At 56.2% G+C, this 20,948-nt stretch overlaps 1 protein-coding gene across 1 annotated transcript; it reads left to right on the top strand.

The window, feature by feature from the left end:
• Nucleotides 1-332: 332 nt before the first annotated feature.
• On the top strand, nucleotides 333-20,111 carry PITX3 (paired like homeodomain 3). The gene is made up of 4 exons (XM_035330424.1): nucleotides 333-628; nucleotides 13,026-13,166; nucleotides 17,082-17,287; nucleotides 18,585-20,111. Exons 2-4 carry the CDS (start codon nucleotides 13,058-13,060, stop codon nucleotides 19,146-19,148), a joined length of 879 nt encoding a protein of 292 aa, XP_035186315.1. The 5' UTR covers nucleotides 333-628; nucleotides 13,026-13,057; the 3' UTR covers nucleotides 19,149-20,111.
• Nucleotides 20,112-20,948: the final 837 nt, after the last annotated feature.

The following is a 20,948-nucleotide window of genomic DNA, read 5'->3' as shown; positions in this document are numbered from 1 at the left end:
CTGTGAAGCGGAGCAGGCAGGGCACGGCCAGGAGCAGTGCCTGGGGCGGGGCTGGTCCCATACCGGGGATGGTACCGGAGCCGTACCCATGGCCGTGCCGGTGCCGCTGGCCCCCGACGCCCCGCCGCTCCCCCAGCCCTGGCGCGGCGCCGGCGGCGGCAGCATCCGCGCTGCCGGGACGGGGCGTGGCCAACGCGGTACGGGCAAGGCCCACCGCGCGCCTCAGCCAATCCGCGAGCCGGGGCGCGGCATGATGCAAATGAGCCGCGTTCCGATTGGTCGGAGGGGCGGGGCTCGGAGCGGGGGCGGGGCGGGCGGCACTGGACGGGGCGGGCGGCGGCGGGCGCGCAGCTGGAATGGGGCGGGCGGGAGCGGGGCGCCCGGTGCAGCTGGCGGGGGGCGCCGGCCGGCCGCCATAAAGTGAATGGCCGGGGTGAATGGGAGGCAGTCGGCCGGCGCCCTCCCCGTGAGCCGCGGGCCGGCAGCGAGGCGCCGAGTGCTCGCCGAGCCCCGGGATTTACTCGCCGACGGCGGCGGAGCAGCCCGAGCGGCGGGGCGGGGGGCAGCAGCTTCGCCCCGCTCGCAGGACTGAGGCCGCCCAGCAGCCGAGCCCGCGCCTGGAGCCGCCGTAAGTGCCCCTCCGGGCCCCGCTTCTTCCCCCCCACTCCCCGCCGCAGCCCCGCCGCAGCCGGCTGCGGGACGAGAGCATCCCCGGCGGGGCGGCTCGGGGCGTTCCGCCCGGCTCCGCGGTGCCGGCACTCCCGTCCCGGTACCCCCGGGCAGAGGGACAGCGGGCGCATCGCGAGCTGGCCCCGCGCTCCAGCAGCGGCCTCGGGGTCCGTGCGCTCCCCGGCCGCTCCCCGGGCCGCCCGCCGCCGGAGCGCCGCAGCCTCGGCCGCCCCCTCGGGGCCGCCGCGGGCCCCTCCCGGAGCGCCTGGCGGTTGCTAAACTTAGGCATTTTCCACTCGGGCGAGCGGGGCAGGGGCTGTTTAAATTAGCCGGGGCTCGCCGTAAATAACGGGCTGCCGGATCGGCTGTCTGCAGGGTCCGGGGGAGCGGGGAGCAGAGGCAGGCAGACATCGCCTGGGAAAAGGAAGGCAGCCCGACGGCTTCTGGACAGCTGGATAAATGATATTTATGTAACGGGCTGCCGCCTGTTTACAGCGCGGCCGACCTCCCTGCAGCTCCGGGGGGAGAGGGCGAGTCCGGCCCCCGCCGACGGGGCGAACCGGCTCCGGGCTGCTGGGGGCTCCCGGGGGCCGTCGTCGCCGGGGTCCCGACCGGGAGCGTCAGCCCCGACCGGCCCCCGGCGGGAGGCTCCGGGCAGAGCCGGCTGTCGGGCTCCGGCGGCGAGCCCGGGCAGGCAGCAGGCAGCAGAGCGGCGCCCCGGAGTCATCCTCGCGGCGGGGACTGCGGGCTGCACGGAGCCCGGGGCGGGGGGAGAGCCTGGGGGGCTGCAGCTGCTGGAGCCGGCTCGGGGGGGCGGCGGGGCCCCGGCCGGTGCCGCCGAGAGGGGCACACCTGTCGGCCCGGAGCCCGGAGCCGCCGCCGCCGCCGCCGGACAGCTGAGCGGGACGGGCTGGGACGGGCGCCCCCCCCCCCTCCCCCCCCCCCCGGGCTCCGCACACTGCTCCCAGGCAGCTCGGCTCTGCGGGGGAGGCTGCGGGGGCTGCGGGAGCGAGCCCCCAGGCGCAGCGCCCCGGGGATGCTCCCACCTTGGTGCTCCCCAGCGGGATCGGGGGGTCCCAGCCCGGTCTGTGCCCTGCGGGGTGCCCGGGTGGGGTTGCTTCGTGCCCTCCGCGAGCTGGAGAGCTGCTGAAAGGAACAGCTTAGGAAGGGGGCTCTCAGGAGCATCCCCGTGTCCCTGTCCCAGCTTCCAAAGGAAGGAAAAGGACGGCGTTTTTGGCGATGGGACCAGGGTCTCCCCGAGCCCCCCGCTCCCGTGGCGTGTCGGTGAGCCGGAGGGGTGGGTGTTTGCACAGGCTTCGGTCGTGCCTTGCTGTGAGGGACAAAGAGCTGCCTGCTGGCTCCAGAGGGACCGGCAGGGCACGGGAGCTGCTCTCAGGCTCCACAAATGTTTGCAGGAACGGGGCAGGGTTTGGTTTTCGTTAGCAAATGGCCGCAGCATGCCCGGTGCTCCCTGCCGGGAGCCCTCGCAGGAGATGGCTGTCCCTGGCGTCCCGGAGGGGGCTCTGGGCAAGGGCAGTGTTTTTCCTGATATTACCGGGATTGCACAAGACCTGCAGGCTGGGCTCTCCCCATGAAACCCACCTACGTCCCGGTAACCGAGCTCTCCTGCACAAGGCACTGGTTTAAAAGCGTGTTATCTGTTGCATTTCTAAAAGGGCTTACTTCAGGCAATTAATAGAGCTGAAAACTTTGAATTGCAAAGTACTGGTTTGTGTACCCTGTGGGGAGTCAGCAAAAAGAGCGGCATCTTTTCTATCGTCAGATGCTACCCAAAACCTCGAGACTGAGAGGTGAGGCTGACTTTGGAGATTGCCAAAAAGAAAAAGCCAGAAACCTGATCTAGGAGACAGCTCCAAAAGGAAGATGAGATGAGCTGGGGACATGAGTTCTGTCTCGTGACCTGGCACATGTGCCCTGGCTCTGGGGACAGGGGAGGTCCTGTGCTGGGAATGAAGTCCCCCGTGGGGATCACTGGTGGCCTCACACCACGCGCCCCGCTTCGGGAAGGCAGCGGGATGAGGCTGCGGGGCCGGGAGCAGAAGGCTGTGGCATCTCTGCGCGGGCTCAGTGGTTATCTGGCCATTTGAACACGGGACCTTGCTGTTTGCTCAGGGCCTGGCTGCAGGGGGGTGGTTCCCACTTGTCACGGGATGCTGGGCTCTGAGGACACCGAGCTGAGCCAGACCTGGGACCTGGCTTTGGGCTGGGGCGCAGGGGGGCACAGCGCTGGGCTACCCCCAGCTTGCCCTCTGCCTCCACTGACCGGCATCACAGTTAGCCTCAGGGCCAGGGGAAAAAAACCCTCTGGTCAGCACGGGGCTGAAGCGGGGCTGGGGGCTTCAGGCGGCTGGAGAAAGAGGATTTGCGAGGCCAGCCTCGCTGCACCGCGCCTCCCCTTTGTGTGCCGCTCCCCGCGCCCGCACCCCTGCCCTCCCGCCCGGCTCACCTCTGAATATTAATGCCTCTGGCAGATTGGATAATAATGTGACTGGGAATTGAATGAAGCTGGTTATTAGCTCTTGGCTTCCATGGGGCATTTAAGGCAGCCCGCAGGCTGCTGCTGGAGGCGCAGCGGGACGGAGCGCAGAGCGGGTCGCTTCTGCCGCAGGGCTTGGCTCAGCCCCCCCGACCCTCCTCTGCCCGGCCCAGGACTGGTACTGCTGCGGGGTCACTGGAGACAGCCCTGCTGGTTTTCAGTGTGGGCAACAACTAAATCCCGAGTTGTTCTGGGGAAGGAACCAGGAGATATAGTTGGATGGAGGCTGAGAAGCGTTTCCATTATTATTAGGCGTTAAAAAGATACGGAGCTGGGGAGGGAAGCCCTCCTCTGCTGTCCCCACCAGTTTCAGGGTATTGCCCAGCAGATCGGGGAAGAGGCTGGTCCCCCGCATGCTGGACAGGAGATTTCCTGCTGATTTGATGGGAACAAGTTCTAGCTCGGAGTGCCCATTTTTGACAAACTGCACCTTCTGATCTCTCCTCGTGAGCCTTCCTGTAGGCGGGTTGCTGAATGATTTAGCAGGAGGGAATGTTACCCATCTCACGGAGGGGAAGCAGAACTGCCCTGCCCGGCAGCCCAGCACAGAGACAGAAATGCAGCCTCTGTCCCCTGGCCCTCGACGCGATGTTCTCTGTGTCCCAAAGCACGGCTCCACCACAAAGTAAACATTTGCACCCTTTTTATCCATGCACAAGAGTAGGGAAACCAGAGCTAGAAGCTGCTATTAATTTCGCACATCTGATTTTTCAACCATTCAAAGCATCCAGGAATGCATTGACAGTTCTGTAGCTGCTCGTGATCTGAAGCAGACCTGGGGTGTTGCATTTGTCCAATTAAACTCCTAAATTACAGCCAGAGCTCCCGTGAGTGAGACACCTGTCTGCAAACCTCGATTTCCCCAGCAAACAACTTCCACCATCCCAAAGCCTGAGAGCCGGTCCCGCAGACCGCTTTTATTAAATACGTGTATTAAATAAAGGCCTTTATTTGCTGCTAGCAGGGCTTCGGGGGGACGGCGTGGGCTGGGAGGCTCAGCCCCAGCGGAGCTGCCTGCAGAAATACAGAGAGCGCACAGATGAACCGAAAGGCATCGTCGGCGAGCCCGCGGTGACTCCGGCCTTCCTTCCTCCCCCTCCGAACTGCCTCCCATCTCCCTCCCAGCAGCAGCGGCCCCAGCCTCGCCCCCCTTCCTACCCCTTCTCAGGGTGCCGTTTCTGCAAGGCTAATTTTTAAGAAGTGCTTGTAATAACTGACCAGAGAGAAGCATGAGAGCTTAACCATAAATCAAGTTGACCTGTCTGCATGTGGACGTTTTTATTTACTCATCTTTCTGAAAAACAAATAAACAGAGAAGGCCTCCCAAATAAACCAGCTCCCCACTTAGATTTGAACATACTTTAAAAGAAATCTCTTTTGTTTTAGCCATTTTTATTTCCTGTTTGTTTCTGAGCTTAGACTTGACAATGAAAACCACATGAAATTCCCTTTTTGTTCCATCAGTTTTATTTTTGGTGCCACAATATCCAAAACTTCCAGTTCTACAAGCTTTTTTTTTTTTTTTTAGGAAGCCCATGTATCGCACGGTTATTTTTTAAAGTAAATTCGTGAATTTTTTCCACCAAAAAAAAAAGAGGAAAATTGTTTAGAGAGTTGGGTGGACGGTGATGATTTAAAAAAATAAATAAATAAAAATACTGGATGTAAGAGAGATATGTTGAGCCATAAAAGTCACGCTGGGTGCGGAGCTGTACTTAACCGGGGAGAAATTTCACGGGCAAAGCGCCGAGCGGTGCGTACTTGTGTGTCCCACTTAGAAAGGGTCTGCAGCACGATTTTAATATTGGTGTGGAGAAGCCAGCGCAGGAGCTTGTCCGCGGCCGGGGGAGAGGGGCTGCCGGGGTGTTTGGCACACCGCGGCCGGTGGCGGGCTGTCCTCGGTGGGGTTTGGGGCTGGGGCTGCCGAGGCGTCTCTCCGTGTCCCCGCAGCGGTCAGGCCGAGGGGCTGCGACCCGAGCTGCTTCCAGAGCGCTCGCTTCCCTCTGCCCCGGCCCTTTTTTCTCTGAATCACTTTGATGGGACTGCCCGAGGGCCAGGCTGAATGAGTAATTATGGATCTGCAGCTTTCTTCATTACCCACCCAAAATGCCTACCTCCCAGGGCTCTGTATGGGATGCAGCGTGGAACAGATGGAAAAAACTAAGGATTAAAAAAAAAAAAAAAAAAACTAGAAAAGCCCAGACTTTGCACACAGTCCTTAAGCAGCGCAGTGCATTTCAGGACCCTGACATTCAAAGCCGGGTTCCGCTGCTTCCCACGTCTTCGTGCCCCCAGATTTACGGCACAGCATGGTTTGCTGTGGGGCGAGAGGATCCCTCGGCACCCTGGGCCCAATCCTGCAAGCGTGGGCCGCTTGCACAAGGCTGCAGGGCTGGATCCAGCCGTGTTTGCAGTGGGGAGGGCCGATCCCCCCCTCGTCCCCCTCTGCACAATGTCTGGGTAAACAGGCTGACCTTCGGGGCATGTTGCAAGGTCCATAAAGGTGGTGTGTGGGGGGGGGGGGGGGGGGAGCTCCAGCATCTGTCCCAGCGACCTCCCCAAAGGGGTGCTGGCAGCTGCCGCACGTCCTCTACTCCTCTGCTCGGGATGCTGCGGTCTGAGCTCGTTGCTTGTTTTATTCATGGCAGCCCGCGTCCTGCAAGGGTGTTCCTGCCAGGGCACTTAAAAAAAATATTAAATATAAATTGCTTTGGGGCAAAAAAAAAAAATAATATTCAGGGAAACCTTACAGCCCAGACATCGGCTCCGCCGGCTCTGCGTGCTGGGATGACGCAGCCCTGGCAGCCGGCTGGCCACGGCGGTGCTCCGGTCGGTGTCCCCGGCAGCGCTGCCCCTCGGCCACCGCGGCACCCCAGCCAAACCCCTCTCCCATTTGCACCCTGCTGGGTTTTAAAACTGCAACCCGGCAGCACTTCCCACCCAAAAATGATTCTTTCCAGCCACCATTTTTGCCAAGTTTTGTCACAGAGCAAATGTTTATGACCGAGTCAAACTTCTGCAGCCAGGATTTATTGCAGAAACGCTGACTGACGGCGGACGCGGGCGGCTTCGCAGCGCGCCAAGGTCGGAGACGCATAAAGGGTGTGACGTGCCGGCTGCACGGCGGAGCCTTCCCGACCTTCAGCCCTATGCATCACCCGCCTGATTAGGGGCTTTCTTGAGCTTGTTTACTAATTGTGAGAATCATTTACATCCCTGGTAGCATCTGAGTCATCTGCTGCCCTCCATCTGCATACAAAGCTCCGGACGGCAGCTGGAGCCGCATAGCTCCAGCGCCGCCTCTCAGCCCCAGCCTCTCTCAAACGGGCCAACTTTGCAGCCAGAGATACCAAAAGGACGCCGAAGCTCTGCCGTGAACGCACCCGCTGCGGGCATTGGGCCAGTTCCCTTTTACTGCTGGAATAATCGCTCAGATTCGTACAGCCACCCAAACAAACGCAGCACAGCGTACCGGCGCGCCCATGCCAGGCCCGCTGCCCTTTGCGCAAGCAGCGGATCCTGGCGCGTGCTCCCACCAGCGACGCTGCTCCACCGCTGTCTCGCTCCCATCTCCGCTTCTGCCCAGCTTCTGGACGTGCAAACATGAGTGCTTTGTGCGTGCAAGGGGAAACAGGAGTCCCTCAGCCGCCGCAGCTGTGCTGCTTGCTGCTGTACAGATGCAGGCAGATGTGCCGTGAGCACAGCCTGCCAGGGCGCACAGGGATCGGCAGAGCTGAGCCCCCTCTCTCTGCTTTTTTTTCGGTCGTGAGATGCAATCAGGCAGAATTTCTCCCCCAAATCAGCCTCTTTTCTCCCAGGCCAAAGTGATTAGTTTCTCTGAAGGACTTCCCTGCACACAGCCCCAGCACTCCTGCACTACAGAGCTGCCAGCAACTTTGTGCAACTACGATTCGTTCTGGCAAAACTAAGCCTTTGCTGATTTATTTTGTTCCAGATGCCTAACAAACAAAATAAGCCATAACAAAGTGCAGCTTTATTAATGTAGCTGCATAGTCTGTCAGAAAGAAAATCACAGCCCCGGCTGATGGAGCCAAGGTGCTGCGCGCCCAGGCGAGGCGCAGCGTGCGAGGCGCGCAGGGAAGGCAGCTGGACACAGCCAGAACCACGCTGCAGTTCCTACAAGGATGAACGCAGCATGGACATTTCATTTAGGAAAACAAAACAAAACAAAACACCACTTTGCAAAAAGTCTGGCAGGGCTTCCCTTCTGTGTTATGATTAGCTCTTCATTTCCAAGCTTCGGGCACCATTTCAGAAGCTATCCAGGTAGGCTAACGGCGGCTCCGGTGGGGTCCCAAGCTCGCTTTGGCACAAGCCGAGTGAAGGAGTGCTGCCCTGGCTCTGCAGATCTCTCTGCCCCCTGCAGCTGAGCTCAGTGGGGGCTGCCACAGTCCGGGGGCTGCAGAGGAACCCCTCTGGGTGGAACTGTCAGGGAGGGCGATCCGTGACGTGTGTGTCACAGCATGCCATGGCTCTTCCCTGCGGCAGGGCCATGGTACAGACTTTTTTCCCTAGCCATAGGTATGTCAATCCTTGGGACCTTTCCACTGTGATCATCCTGAGTGATACCAATGCTTTATTAACCCTCTGCTGCCCAGAGGCTTTTTGGCCATCATCCTCCTCCACGACCAGGGGCTTGCATGGAGGCTGGGGAAGCCAGCGGCTCGCTCGTACCTTGTGGGCTGCCCTCAGCCCCTGGGGAATGCATCAGGCAGGGTCCAGCGAGGCTGTGCATTTCCCTACCACCTCTTATCTGAGGATCTGGAAGCACTTAAAGGAATTTTGCTTCATTGCCTCTCACAGCTCAAAGAGGCTCATTAACATCATTTCTGAGATGAGGAATGGAGCCTCAGAGCAGCCAAGTGATTTTACCTACACCACAAGCCAAGTCAGCGACAGTGCTTATCTCCCCATCCTCTCCCCATCCTAGCCCACATTATCAGGAGCTTCTCTGATAATGAAGAGAGCAGAGAGAAACAGAGAGGCTGCCCCTTGCAGCCAGCCCAAGCGGGAAGCCCTGCAGCATGGCACCACGCTGCCTGCGATGCTCTTGCAGCTCAAAACAGCTTGCTCGGACAGCAATCAGATACCAAGCACCCCGGGGAGCTCTGGCAATTCCTACCGATGGGAGAGCAGAAAAAAATGTTCCAGGCTTTCAAGCGGCACACACTGCTACAAAAACACCCCGTGCTAGAGCTCAGGGGTCAGTACCGCACTGCGAGGACTAAATCAAGAAATAAAGTTTATTTCTAAACTGTGACTCAGCCCTCGCTGGCGGTTCGTGATCCTCTGGTGAGCACGCCTGGAAGCGCCGCTCGGCCAGCCGGGGGCTGCGTGCAGCCCCGGGGTTTTGGAGGCAGGCAGACAGCCCTCCTGCCCGCAGCGGGGCTGCGCTCTGGGTAACCAGTTTGCTGCTGCTGTTTATCTTCCAGTGATTAATGGTCTCGCTTGGTTCCTGCTGCAATTCCATTAAGATTAGAGACTTAAAGTTACGCCGAGAGGTTTAGCAGCGGATGACCCTGGTCTCCCTGTGGCTGTATTTCTGTACTCTCGAGGAAGAGAAGATCATTGTCTCATATCCCACCCTTCTTGCTCTCTCGCTGCAGGGAAGGAGCCCTCACAGGCAGCATGTCGGCCCTTAGCTCAGTGTGCAATTCGTGTGCCACGCATGCTTTGCCACTGGAGACCCCAGCCCCCGGGCACTTGCATGGCACTGTCCTGCACAAACACATGGATCGGGACAGCAAAAGTCTCTTGCAGGATGGGACAGGGCAGCCCCAGCCCATTCCCCTCTGATGTGGGGCAGAGGCAGGGGCAGCTCCACCTTAGCTCAACCCCCATGAGGACCAAAGTACACACGGACAGATCCTCTTCCTGAAAAAGTGGTTAGATAAGCTCGCTGGGCAGAAGGGGATATGGGCAGCCCTTGGGATCCCAAACGCCAGCTGCCTGCATACTCTCTTGGGGAAGGCAAACAGCATCAAACGACTGGACAGACTGCCTCTGCCCCCCAGACAAACCTGCTGGAGCCTCAGCTCAGCAGGCACACGCTTGTGGCCCACTCCCCGGTGGCAGCGCGGGGAGCTCGGCAAGGCGCGCTTGTCAGTCTCGGGGTAGCTCACCGTGGGCAGCACCCACGGCACCAAAGCCACTGCTATAATTAGCCCTGCTTGGCTTGCGGTCAGCCTTTATGTTTCCTTCCCACCCCTCCAAAAAAAACAAGCGGAGGAATCTCTGCTCCCGGGCGATGGAGCAGCATGTTACCGAGATCCAGGAGGAAGGTCACCGGGACCCTCGCTTGCTCTTTTTGGTGAGTGAGGTGTCCCCCTGGCTTGCTGGAGATGCTGCACCTCGTGCCCACTGCCTTTCGCAGCACCCAGGCGGCAGCAGTTGCTGCTCCCTGCCAGCAGAGAGGATGCGCATGGGTGGCAGCCTGAAGAAAAGACCCGTTTGTTACAGATTTGGGAACCTTTTATTGTGGGAGCAGTGAAGTATGTAGATGGAAGGAGCTACACGTGCCAGAGCAGGCTGGGGGCCAGGGGTGATTTTACAAAACTGAAAACTGAGTGAGTCTGGCTCCATGTTACAACTACAGAAGCTGCCCCTAAAGAAATGGTCCTTCTACGTTAAGAGAAAATGAGATGAAGGCTCAGATGGCAACAATAAATCTGATGCTATCTAAAGACACTTCTGAGGTGCCAATTCCAGTAACTCCCTGAGAACAAACGACTTGGTAGGAATGCCACAAAGGTTTATCATCAACTTTCTTAATGTCTCTGCCTACAGCGAGATCTAGCCAGTGTGGAAGAAAGTTCCTTTAATTAAATCCGAAAGGGCTGTATAACCTAGAGTAATACCTACAGTGTCGGCAGCAGGGGGTGTCCCCAGCTATGTACACCAGTGCGGAGCTCGGACACTCGCCCCAGCTCAGACCTCTCCTGCAGCCCTCCACAGCTGTGCGGAGCAGATCCCCTCTTGCGTCTGTTTGTTCTGCCCACAGCAAGCTCAAAGGGCCTTGCTTGATGCCACTGCACAGGGCATGTGTAGCAGGGCATGTGTAGTAGGTACGTAATCGCACACATGCATACAAAATTTCCTCTCTGAAATCCTCATAGTGTTACATTTGGTTCAAAAAGCAAACTTGCTCCTGAGTCACAAGTCCTAGTTTCAACTTGAACATGGGCCATGCTTTAAAACCAGTTTTAGTCCTGGTCCCTGGCACACCCCTGAGGCAGGCCAAGCACACTCAGGTCAAGCACACAGCCATTGCGCGGGTTCAGTGAGAGATGGGACATGAGTCCTAAATACTGGGGCTGGCTTCCCCCAAGCCTTATGTTGTCACTTACACCTATAGAGGAGGCGGTAAAACTGCTCCCCTCATGGTTTCTGTATCTCCACCCCACTTTGCACAGATGAAACAGATGCAAGATGTGCAAGAGTCTCGAGGCAAACAGGACCGTGCACAGGAGGATGCTGTCCTGCAGTTACAGTGAGGCAGGAGTCTGAATTCCTCCTTAAATCTGGTCCAGCGCGGAGTCAAGCCCTCGAAGAGAGGAAATTGTGCTTGACAGATGCAATCATATGCAAATGGCTGTAGAAGAGGGGAAATTATCATCTACAAACATTGGGCAGAAATTCCATCTGCCGCCGCCTCAAGAAGGGCTCTTAATAAATTCTGAGACAGCAAAGTGACACACATCTTAATCAAGACTTAATCCAGGGAATTAATTCACTGCGCGTTTCTGCATAATTCCAAGAGCCATGCTAAAAGCCATGGCAATATCAGCAGCAGATGGACTCTTCTTACTCCATGCAAAGGTATTAAAGAAAACACAGCCCCCGTCACTCCGCGTTGTGTGCGTACACATGGCAGAAAGCAACAGGGCTGTGCCCCGCTGCCGCTGGGAGCTCACGCGGCCTGCAGACACCAAAGGTCAGACAGCCAATGGGGGGGAAATGGAAACCAGTCCCATGGCAAACACGGAGCCACTTCTGTCCGACAGGAGACAAAAAGCCCGGAGGAGGCAGAGGTCTGGGAAACCAGCAAGGGATGCTGCTCTCAGAACGGGGTTGGGGCCAGCAGGTCCAGTAGGGGCTGGGGATGGAGGGGCACCAGGAGAAGTGCTGGGGGCCTCAGGGAGCAAGGAGAACTGCTCGTGACCATGGCCTGCCGCGGAAACCAGCAGGACAGGCGCTAGGAATGGCTTCTCTCGCTGCAGCCTCGGAGGCATTCTGCAGGTACAGGGGCTGCCTCTGCCAAGGGCCCCAGCAGCAGCCCTGCTCAAATTGACAGGAGGCTTTAGACAGCTCTGAAAATACATTCTTAGTCACTGTCATCCACCTCCAAAGGAGGTGCAAAAGCTATGTTATTAATCTCTTGTTTACATGTTTAAAGGCTAGCGCAGACCAGATGAAATGCTGCCTCCAGTCAGCCTGGTCCCAGTACGCGTGGTTTAGAGGGGTCGTGCAATCCTCCACCAACCTTCCCAACTGACCACAACCTGTAGCTCGGAAATCCCAAACACCTGGTCCCACAGCCCTGTACCTGGAGGTCCCTGGTCCTGGCACACATTTACAGCCACTGAGTGACAGGCTGCCCAGCTGGGGTGACGGGAGCTTTAGAAACTGCTGGGCCCAGCCGCTCTCCTTGAAGCCTTCATAAACCATTAAACCAGCATGTGCACTGGCAACCACACGTCATACCATGTGCAGCAGCATCATGAGCTGGAACTTGGACTTAGGGGCTAACATGGGGCCTGCTCACCTTGCCAAGGTGATGTGGCTGGGCTGGTAAAACCTACTGCTTCATGCCTGCCTCTTCGTGAGCCTCCAACACAGTCTTGGGTAGAGCAGCGCTCAACCAAACCCTTCCAGGCAACCTAGTCCCAGGTGGAGGGCATGGAGGCCCAGAGGAGTGGGACCGGAATAATTGGCCCTGGGATAGAGAAGCATGGAAAAGGAAGGTTGGGGAGTCCTGGTGTTGGCTACACTGTGGGGAGCAGCTCCCCAGCTGGGATGCTTTCAGCGAGGGAGGTGGCCCACTGCTGTAGAAGAGGAGCTGGGGAGCCTTTGGTCAAGATGACCCAAAGCTGGAAGCCAGCTGCTGCTCCAGCCAGGCTTACTCATCCCCCCAGCACCCAAGGGCATGTAATGCGATTCCCGTGTTAATTCAGGCTGCAGAGGTCCTCATGTAACCGACAGGACTCCATTTGCACTGACCCAGCGTGTGGCAGGCTCTGCAGGCCAACATGCCTTCCTCCCAGTGCCACACGCAGGGGTGGCTTTCTGCTGGGTGCGCATGTGTGTTTGTCCAAGTTCATGGACTCTGAGCGTTGCTTGTGCCCGGCCAGCTTGCTGGGAAGCGAAGGAAAGCACAGGGAAGCTGCGGCAGGAGGCCGGGGAGAGGCGGGATGTCTGGGGAAGGTGCTAACAGCCCTTGGCTGGCCCAGAACCACTTCCTCAGATCTCCGTTACACAGCATGCTCCGGCGTTGCTATTTCAGTCTGAATGTCACCTATAAATTGGAGGCTCTTTCTCTGAAGGCTGCAAATAGAAGTGCCGCTAGATGATCTTTGATTTATAGGGGAGCTCAGCAGAAAGCCTGGCATCTCCATTTTCCAGCCAGGAAATTCGGAGGGGGTCTGAGGATCACACAGGGATCCTTTGCTCTCCCTAGGCCTCCCCTCAAGGGTTGTCAGGTCCCTCCCCGAGTGGGTGGGGAGAGGTCAGGAACACAGGTCCATCTCCCTAACCACCCTGTCTGTGCCTGCTTTTTCAGATTCCTCCTCCTCTGCTGCCCATTCCTGCCCCATGGATTTCAACCTGCTGGCGGACGCGGAGGCTCGCAGCCCGGCCCTGTCGCTCTCAGACTCTGGCACCCCCCAGCACGAGCACAGCTGCAAGGGGCAGGACCACAGCGGTGAGTGCGAGGCCCCGCCATCCTCCCTGGTGGGGGAGCGGGACCCGGTGGGCAGCAGGCGAGCAGGGGGAGGTGTGGGGTGAGCATTGCCTGTGCAGGGGGTGCTGCTGAGGTGCTCGCGTTGAAGCTTTCCACACTATGGGTTAGGTTGGCCTTGGGCTCAACTTGCTGGGTTTAGTCAAAGGAAGAGATGATGCAAAGCTCCCCCGAAGAGCACCCACACAAGGGGAGGCGAGCGCTGGGGACAGCCTCCTGCTCCCCGTGTAAAGCCTCCGGGCTCACCCGCGTGCAGAAGCTCATCAGCATAATGATGCAGATTAAAATTCCCTGGAGCAAGCACCACAGGGGCAGCATCGTAGCTATGGTCGGAGAATCCACCCGCCGAATTCCTCACTGCACGCGTACCTTAGTTGGGCACGTCCCCAAGCTCAGCGGCTCCTCGTCAGCTGCTGGGGATGCACGGTGTGCGTCTCCATCCAAGTGGCCTTCCAATGGAGCCCCCCGGTCCCCGCAGAGAACTGCCAATTTAGGAGCGGACTTCTCTTTTTTTCCATTAGGCGTGAGCAGCTAATTCCAGCTATGACTGCAGGAGTTTCACTGAGTGGGCGAACGTGCATGGGATGCGTCCCACAGCCTATTTTAGGGCGATAATAAACGCTTGGTGCCTGGCGACATCACTCCCCGCTGTCTTACATAGCCTAGAAATAAAGTCACTCCGGGAGGCGGCCGCGTGCCAGCGTTACCTGCGCACGGGGGCTGCCAGCTCCTGCGCTCACACCAGGGAGGCTGATGGCAGCTGCACCAGGCACATGTCCCCGGCACAGGCAGGGCAGGGCACAGCACAGCACCGTGGTACGTCACTTCTGGAGATTCCTGCCTTTCCCACAAAAAACACAGCCCCACTTTTCCTTTGCTCCATCTGCAGAGCAAGAGATGGTAGGGAACAGAGCAGAAACCTCCGTCCGGGCTTTCTGAGATCCTCAGCATCCTCCAATGGTGTTGAGTGTTTGCAACACCCTGTTCTGTTAGCTCTCATCAGGCAGGAGGAGAGCCAGGGAGAGGAGGATATTTTCTACAGCCAGCTCCTCACTGTGGATTCAGGGCAGCCCATGGGGCCCTTCTTTTTCCTGGGCTCCCCTGGACTGCCACATTTCTGGTCACAGCGCCTTTACAGAGAGTACATTCGCTGTCTGGAGAAGAAGCAATGTTCAGGAGGAGCCAAAGGCAGCAGGTGTGGAAACAGAGAGGACACTAAGAGGAAGGTACAGCTGCAGGTTTTTCCAGACTCAGAGACAGGATTCCCACATCCACTTCAACTTCACAAGATTTAGGGAAAGTCCTCCTCCAGAAGGCATGGAGGAGATCAATACCAAAGAAAGATGCTTGGCTGGCTCCTCCACCAAGATGCAGCCCATTAGCCAGGGGGTTTTGCTCCGTTGTCATTCCCTTTTGCTGTAATTTCTTCCTGCGTGAATAAGGGCAGCTGTCAGCAGGAACTCCTGGTTTGGGCACAGCCTCCCGTTTGGCAGCAGCCCCTTTTGAAATCCACGTGTCAGGGGCTCCTGTGGGAACATATCCCATGTATGCATCAGGCTCTTAATTAACCCAGACTTAGCAGATGAGCAAACAAACCAAATGTTGTCCCTTCATCTGTACTGAGCCATTCCTAATAACTAGCTCAGATGTGGTGCCATCACTCCCTTTTTAATCTGTTTTAGAGATGGGTGATGCAGGAATCTCCCTCTTCCAACACTGGCTCAGAGCACTCAGCTAGAGAAATCAGACTCATCCCCTTGGCAATAACCACTACTGAGAAAATAAATAAATAATCAAGAACATGCTTCCAACAGTTCTGTTGAAGGTGGGATCCCTGCATGAGGATGCTCGTGGCAGCAAGGAGTACCGTGAAGCCACAGCCAGCTCTCCTTGCTTTAGTTTCTCTGCCATCTGTTGGTGGATAAAGAGGTGGTAAAATTATTAATATTAAAGGTTTTAGAGGTCTGGCTAAGAAGTTCGCACTAACATTCCTTTCAACCAAAAGCCAGCAGCCTGTGATGGTTTCCAGCCCTAACTGCTGAGGCTGGGTGTGCCACCCCTGCAGACTACAAGCCAGCTACTTGAGGAGTCCTAGGGTGGGCACCTGGCCTTGTTAACACTGGAATGGCTTTATCATCACCTCTCTTTCTTTTTGGAAAGAGTACGGAGGTGAGGTCTCTGTAATCACTTAGCAGAGACCGCAGGAGCAGAGGAGATGCTGTCTGGAAGCTCTCTTGCCATGACCATAGTTAATGAAACTTCTGCCTTAAGTTTTACTTGCATTACAATGCTCTCAGTTCCTGTTATAACCATCAACAGCATTAAACGTGCCACAGAACAGGAGCTGGATAGTAGGGAGCATACAGGAACTCTGCACTGCTGCAGCCCTTGCACTATATATCCATAGAAACAAAACTCTTCTGGTCTGTGCTCCAGCTGTCCTCCACAAAGGGTGGTCACCTCCCCTGCAAATGCTCCCCGGGACCCCAGCATTGCTCCCCTTGGGGGAAGGCAGGTGCTGGAGAAAACAGGAGTTTCCTGGGAACAGCAGGGAGAGGGTCCCGAATTGACAGACTGTGTTTGGGTGCTTTTCAGTCTCTCTTCTTAGAGCCTCTCTCTTCTATTTGGTTTTTATGGGACATACTTTTGGAAGGGCACATCCATTGGCCTTGAAGAACCTTTTCTCCTCACCCAGGTGTATTCCAGGGTCCCCTGCTTCCCTGCATCTTAATGGGCTGCTCAGGACAGCTTCCTTGTTAGGATATTTTTTTGGACTTTGAAACCTTTTAAGCTAGCTTCCACTTAAAAAAACACAACCAAACAAAAAACCCTTTTCATCTGAAACTCAGTGGAATGATGCCAGGCTTTTTTAAACAAGATTCTTCTCCTGAATGCAACGGTTTGGCCATTGTTTGCAACCATTTCTATTTGGTTTTGTGGAATATTTCACAGTGGAAAAGAACACCTCCCCTTCCTGCTGAAATCCCGATTTTCAGTTGGAAGTATATCAGAAGCTCCTCAACCAGCAGAAGGTGGTGGTGAACATCAGCAGTGACTCATTTTATCTGGAATAATTTCACTCTGTGGTGACTTGTTTCCTGGCAGGGAATTCCCCCCTTTCTTTTTTCTTTAAAAAAAAAAACAAAAACAAAAAAAAAACCTGCAGTTTCCCTCCCCTCTCACTGTCCTCCACTCACTGAGTGACTCAGCTGCAATGTCCTCTACTGAAGAGGAAGAAATCTTTACTCGCAGGGCGAGGGCTGTGGCAGAGGGAGGCACCTGGTTTGGCTGAGCTGCCCACCTCCACCCGAGCTCAGAGCAGGCATGCTAAGATCTGGATTTAGCGACTGGCAGGAGGCTGAGCAGCACTCTGTGGGTAGGTATTGGTGCAGCCAGCAGAGTTTCAGGATGTTCACAAAAGGGGCAATGAAATGAAAGACAGCCTCTCAGAGAGGGAGCTCTGACTGAGGAGAAGAATGGGGTGGAAGGAAAGGGACATAAAAATATGTCCATCTAAGTAAGAAAGTAATGGAAGGATAAAAGTTTGTGTTTCTTTGGCTTAGTTAATTTAAGAGCCTCAACTTGCCATCACTAGCAATCTGCCTTTCCCCACTCATTTCTCTGCAGAAACACTATTTGATCTTTTACTGTGCCATAAATGACAATTTCCTTTTGATTTTCATAAAGGGAGCCGTGGGTTCGATGCAAGGCAGACACTTAGTCAGCAGGGCAAGGGAGGGAGGTGGGACTGCTCCTCTGGTGGGTGCTGTGGGCGCTGCTGGCAACCACAGCAGAGGGGCACACATCCATTGCCCCAAGGAGAGGCTCCCCGACACATCCAAGCCCTGAAATTAACTCTCATCTCTGTTGCCCTCACAGACACCGAGAAGTCCCAACAAAACCAGACAGACGACTCCAACCCTGAGGACGGCTCGCTGAAGAAGAAGCAGCGGAGGCAGAGGACTCACTTCACCAGCCAGCAGCTGCAGGAGCTGGAAGCCACCTTCCAGAGGAACCGCTACCCAGACATGAGCACCAGGGAGGAGATCGCAGTCTGGACCAACCTGACGGAGGCACGAGTGCGGGTAGGACTGCAGCCCTCTCATCCTCCCATGCACAAGCTGACCCCAAAGCCAGGAAGGAATGAGGAATGCTAGAACAATTCCCCCTCAAAAAAGCACATCACAATGGTCTCCACCCAAGATCTGGAACATCCAGACACACAGAAACACACAGCCTGTGCTGGTTGTGCCCTCCTCACCCAGCACAAGCTTACAGTAGCACAGGGAGGTTCAGAGCCCAAGCCCTGCCCCACCAGCCAGCTCCCTGACCCAGCGAACCCCTTCCTTGTGGTACCATCGTCCCCAGCCTCGCTGGAAGGCTCCCTTTGGAGTTCCCAAACCGCCGTGCAGTCACAGGCACAGCGTGGCAGGGCTCCAGCTGGAACGAGGGCTTCTCTCCGCTACTAGAAATATGAGTTAGCAGCATCATGAATAGCCTTCCAGCAGCTTCCATGCTCTATGAAGTTATATTGTCTGAGTCCCTCCAACACTAACAGATTTTCCTGTTAGAAGATGGACTTCTAGCATCTGCCCAGCTGATGCTGAGGTGAAGGCAAAGCAAGAAAGGTTATTTCCTCAGCTGAGCAGCTGCATCCCCCAAAGGCTTTGCTCCCAAGTCACACAACCACACCCTCTGCCCTTGGGCTGTGCACACTTGGTAATACCAACGCTGTTTTCCTCCCTTTTCCCCACACAAAGGGCATTTGCTTGTTAAGTGCAGTGGGTGAGGCAGCACACAGAAGGCAGGCAGCAGGGGCTGTCTCTGCTAGCCCAAGCCAGGACACAAATGCAGGCCTGCCCTTTAGAGCTAACAAGAATCAACTACGGACCATATCCTTAGTCACTCCTTGGTATCCTCCACTAGTTTATGCCAAACAACCCCCCTGCAGCATCCAGGGCCCATGAGTCAAAGCCACAGTAGAGACCAGAAAGGCTTCCAGAGGCAGTTCATGGATGTGCCACCTGCGTAGGACCAGTACGACTGTCTGACATTAACATCCCCACAGCAACGTAGGACTAGGTGCCTGCAGTAAGTCATGGGCACCACCATTAGGTGGCCTCAAATACCCTGGGGTTATTCCATGTTATAAGTAGCCGCACTTAGGTTTTGACACAGGTGGTGATTCTCCCCCCCAAGGAGATGGCCCCACGGCCCGGACACCTCGCTGCAACCCCTTCCTGAGGCTCAGCCTCCCAGCTACCTGGGAATGTCCCCAGCCCTTCTCCCACTCCTGTCTCACTGGACAAAGAGGCTGGGGCAAGGTCCCCTGCATGGGACAGCCCAGAGTGACTCTATCCCTCCCTCCTCTCCCTCTTGCAGGTCTGGTTCAAAAACCGCCGAGCCAAGTGGAGGAAACGGGAGAGGAACCAGCAGGCTGAGCTCTGCAAGAACAGCTTCGGAGCCCAGTTCAATGGACTGATGCAGCCTTATGACGACATGTATTCCAGCTACTCCTACAACAACTGGGCCACCAAGGGGCTCGCCACCAGCCCGCTCTCGGCCAAGAGCTTCCCGTTCTTCAACTCCATGAACGTCAGTCCCCTCTCCTCCCAGCCCATGTTCTCCCCGCCCAGCTCCATTGCCTCAATGACCATGCCTTCTTCCATGGTCCCTTCCGCGGTGACTGGGGTCCCGGCCTCCAGCCTCAACAACCTGGGAAACATCAACAACCTGAACAGCCCGAGCCTCAACTCCGCTGTCTCATCCAGTGCCTGTCCGTACGCCTCCACAGCCAGCCCCTACATGTACAGGGACACGTGCAACTCCAGCCTGGCCAGCCTGAGGCTGAAGGCCAAGCAGCACGCCAACTTCACCTACCCGGCTGTGCAGACGGCTGCTTCCAACCTGAGCCCTTGCCAATACGCCGTGGACAGGCCTGTATGAAGGGCTGCCCGCCACCACCCGGGGACTTGACCTTAGCCTGACAAAGGAGACCTTTAGCCCTACAACAGCGTACGTCCTGCAGAGAGTGAGAGTGAAAGCGAGAGAGAGCAAGAGAGCGCGAGAGCAAGAGTGCGCGGCGAGCGGGCAGACGGACCTCTATGAAGATTTGTCTAACTATCGTATGGTGAATTTTGACTGTCTTTCTCCTCCCAAATCCCTTCCCTCCCTGCCCACCAACGCCCTTACCCTCCCTCTTGGTAAGGAAACCAAAACAGTCTACTGGAAGCCCCATGGGGAAGCAGGAGCCCCAGCAGGCAGGGCGCCTGGCCTGTGGGCAGCCAAGCTCAGCATGTTTCAGTCTGACCCCAAACTCTCCCTTTCCTGGGACAGCCAGGTACCACCATGGTGGGAAACAGGGACGGGGCGATGTGGGGCTGCTCTTCAGTGCTTGGCCAACCCCTTCTCCCTGCACGCCTGCGAGATTTCAGTGGAAGACATCTTGCCTGCCAATTTATCAGGCAGATGGTCAGAGAGCATTGTTTCAGTTGATTGGCATCTCTTTGTAGTGCATTTATAGGCATGGCCCTTCAGACTTGAAGCCTTTAGGAACTGGGAGTTGGAAGGATATAAAATATGTGTATGTATATATATATCATGTATATATACAAATACATATGTAGACATATATATTAAAATATGCCTTTTTGTTTTGTACATGAAATAAACCGTGAAGTAGACCTTAAACCAAAAACCCCCATAAAGCAAACATGCCCACCAAGGCGGCGTTCTGCCTGTCATGCTTTACTGCTTCAGTCATTTCCAGTCAGACAGGAATACCTTTGCCAGTGTACATCCAAAGCATCCCTTTTGCAACAATCAACTCCCCCTTGCACATCTCCTTCCCTTCCTCAAATCCCATTTCAGAAAAGGAAGTAAAATAAAAGTTGGCACAATCCCTCTAAAGCTTCCGCCTGTCTGGTTATTGAGAGCACAACCTTGCACCTAAAGATTCAGAAATGGAGCATGAGTAGCCTGGGTGAGAGCGAGCATCCTCAGGCAGGGTGGCCTGGGTGGGAGCAGGCTGACCCTCTACTTGCTGAGGTTTTCCCTGCTCACTGGATGGACCCAGTGCCTCTGGGCTCCTCGCAGCCCTCCTGGCTCCAAAAAGCACTTCCAGGAGAGGTCGGCTGCAGGAACCTGGCCAGCTGGCCTGCCCCCATGCTATTTATTTTGGGAATGGTGTAAAACAGAGCTGGATCTCCTGGGATGTACACACACCAGCAGGACCTGCTGCTTCAACTGATGTAGAAGGACACAGTGGGTTTCTCCAAGGGCACAAGGAAGCTACGCAGACCATGGAGTTGCACGACATCCCCACTCAGTGCAGACTCCTTTTCCTCCATGGGGCACGTACCTCAGGGGCAAGCACAACCCTGATATTTTACTTTTCTCTTAGAGAAAAAAAGTAAAACATATTACCAAGACAAACCAACCTGCTTGGGTGAGTGGGGCAGGTAAAGCTGGTGCAGATTTCTGCAACACTGCTAGCATGCACAGAGGAAGCAAACTGCTGAGAAGGGATTCTTGCTAGGAGACACAAAGAGGTCCTCCACATGCAAAGTGTGAAAGTCACTCAGTCTTTGCCATGGCCTGTTCCACAGACAGCAGCTGCTGCTGAAGGTATTGGTGAGCAGACACAGAGCAGTCACAGATATCAGGCCAAACACACTGTAGCAAAACTACGCTTTGCTCTGACCAAGATGAGGGAGCCAAGTACCCCTGTGCTGGAACAGCTACTGC

This window comes from Oxyura jamaicensis, chromosome 6, assembly GCF_011077185.1.
Source record: "Oxyura jamaicensis isolate SHBP4307 breed ruddy duck chromosome 6, BPBGC_Ojam_1.0, whole genome shotgun sequence".
In the NCBI taxonomy this organism is placed as follows: domain Eukaryota; kingdom Metazoa; phylum Chordata; class Aves; order Anseriformes; family Anatidae; genus Oxyura; species Oxyura jamaicensis.
The sequence above is the reverse complement of the archived record's forward strand: the minus strand, read 5'-3'. Positions and strand labels throughout refer to the sequence as shown.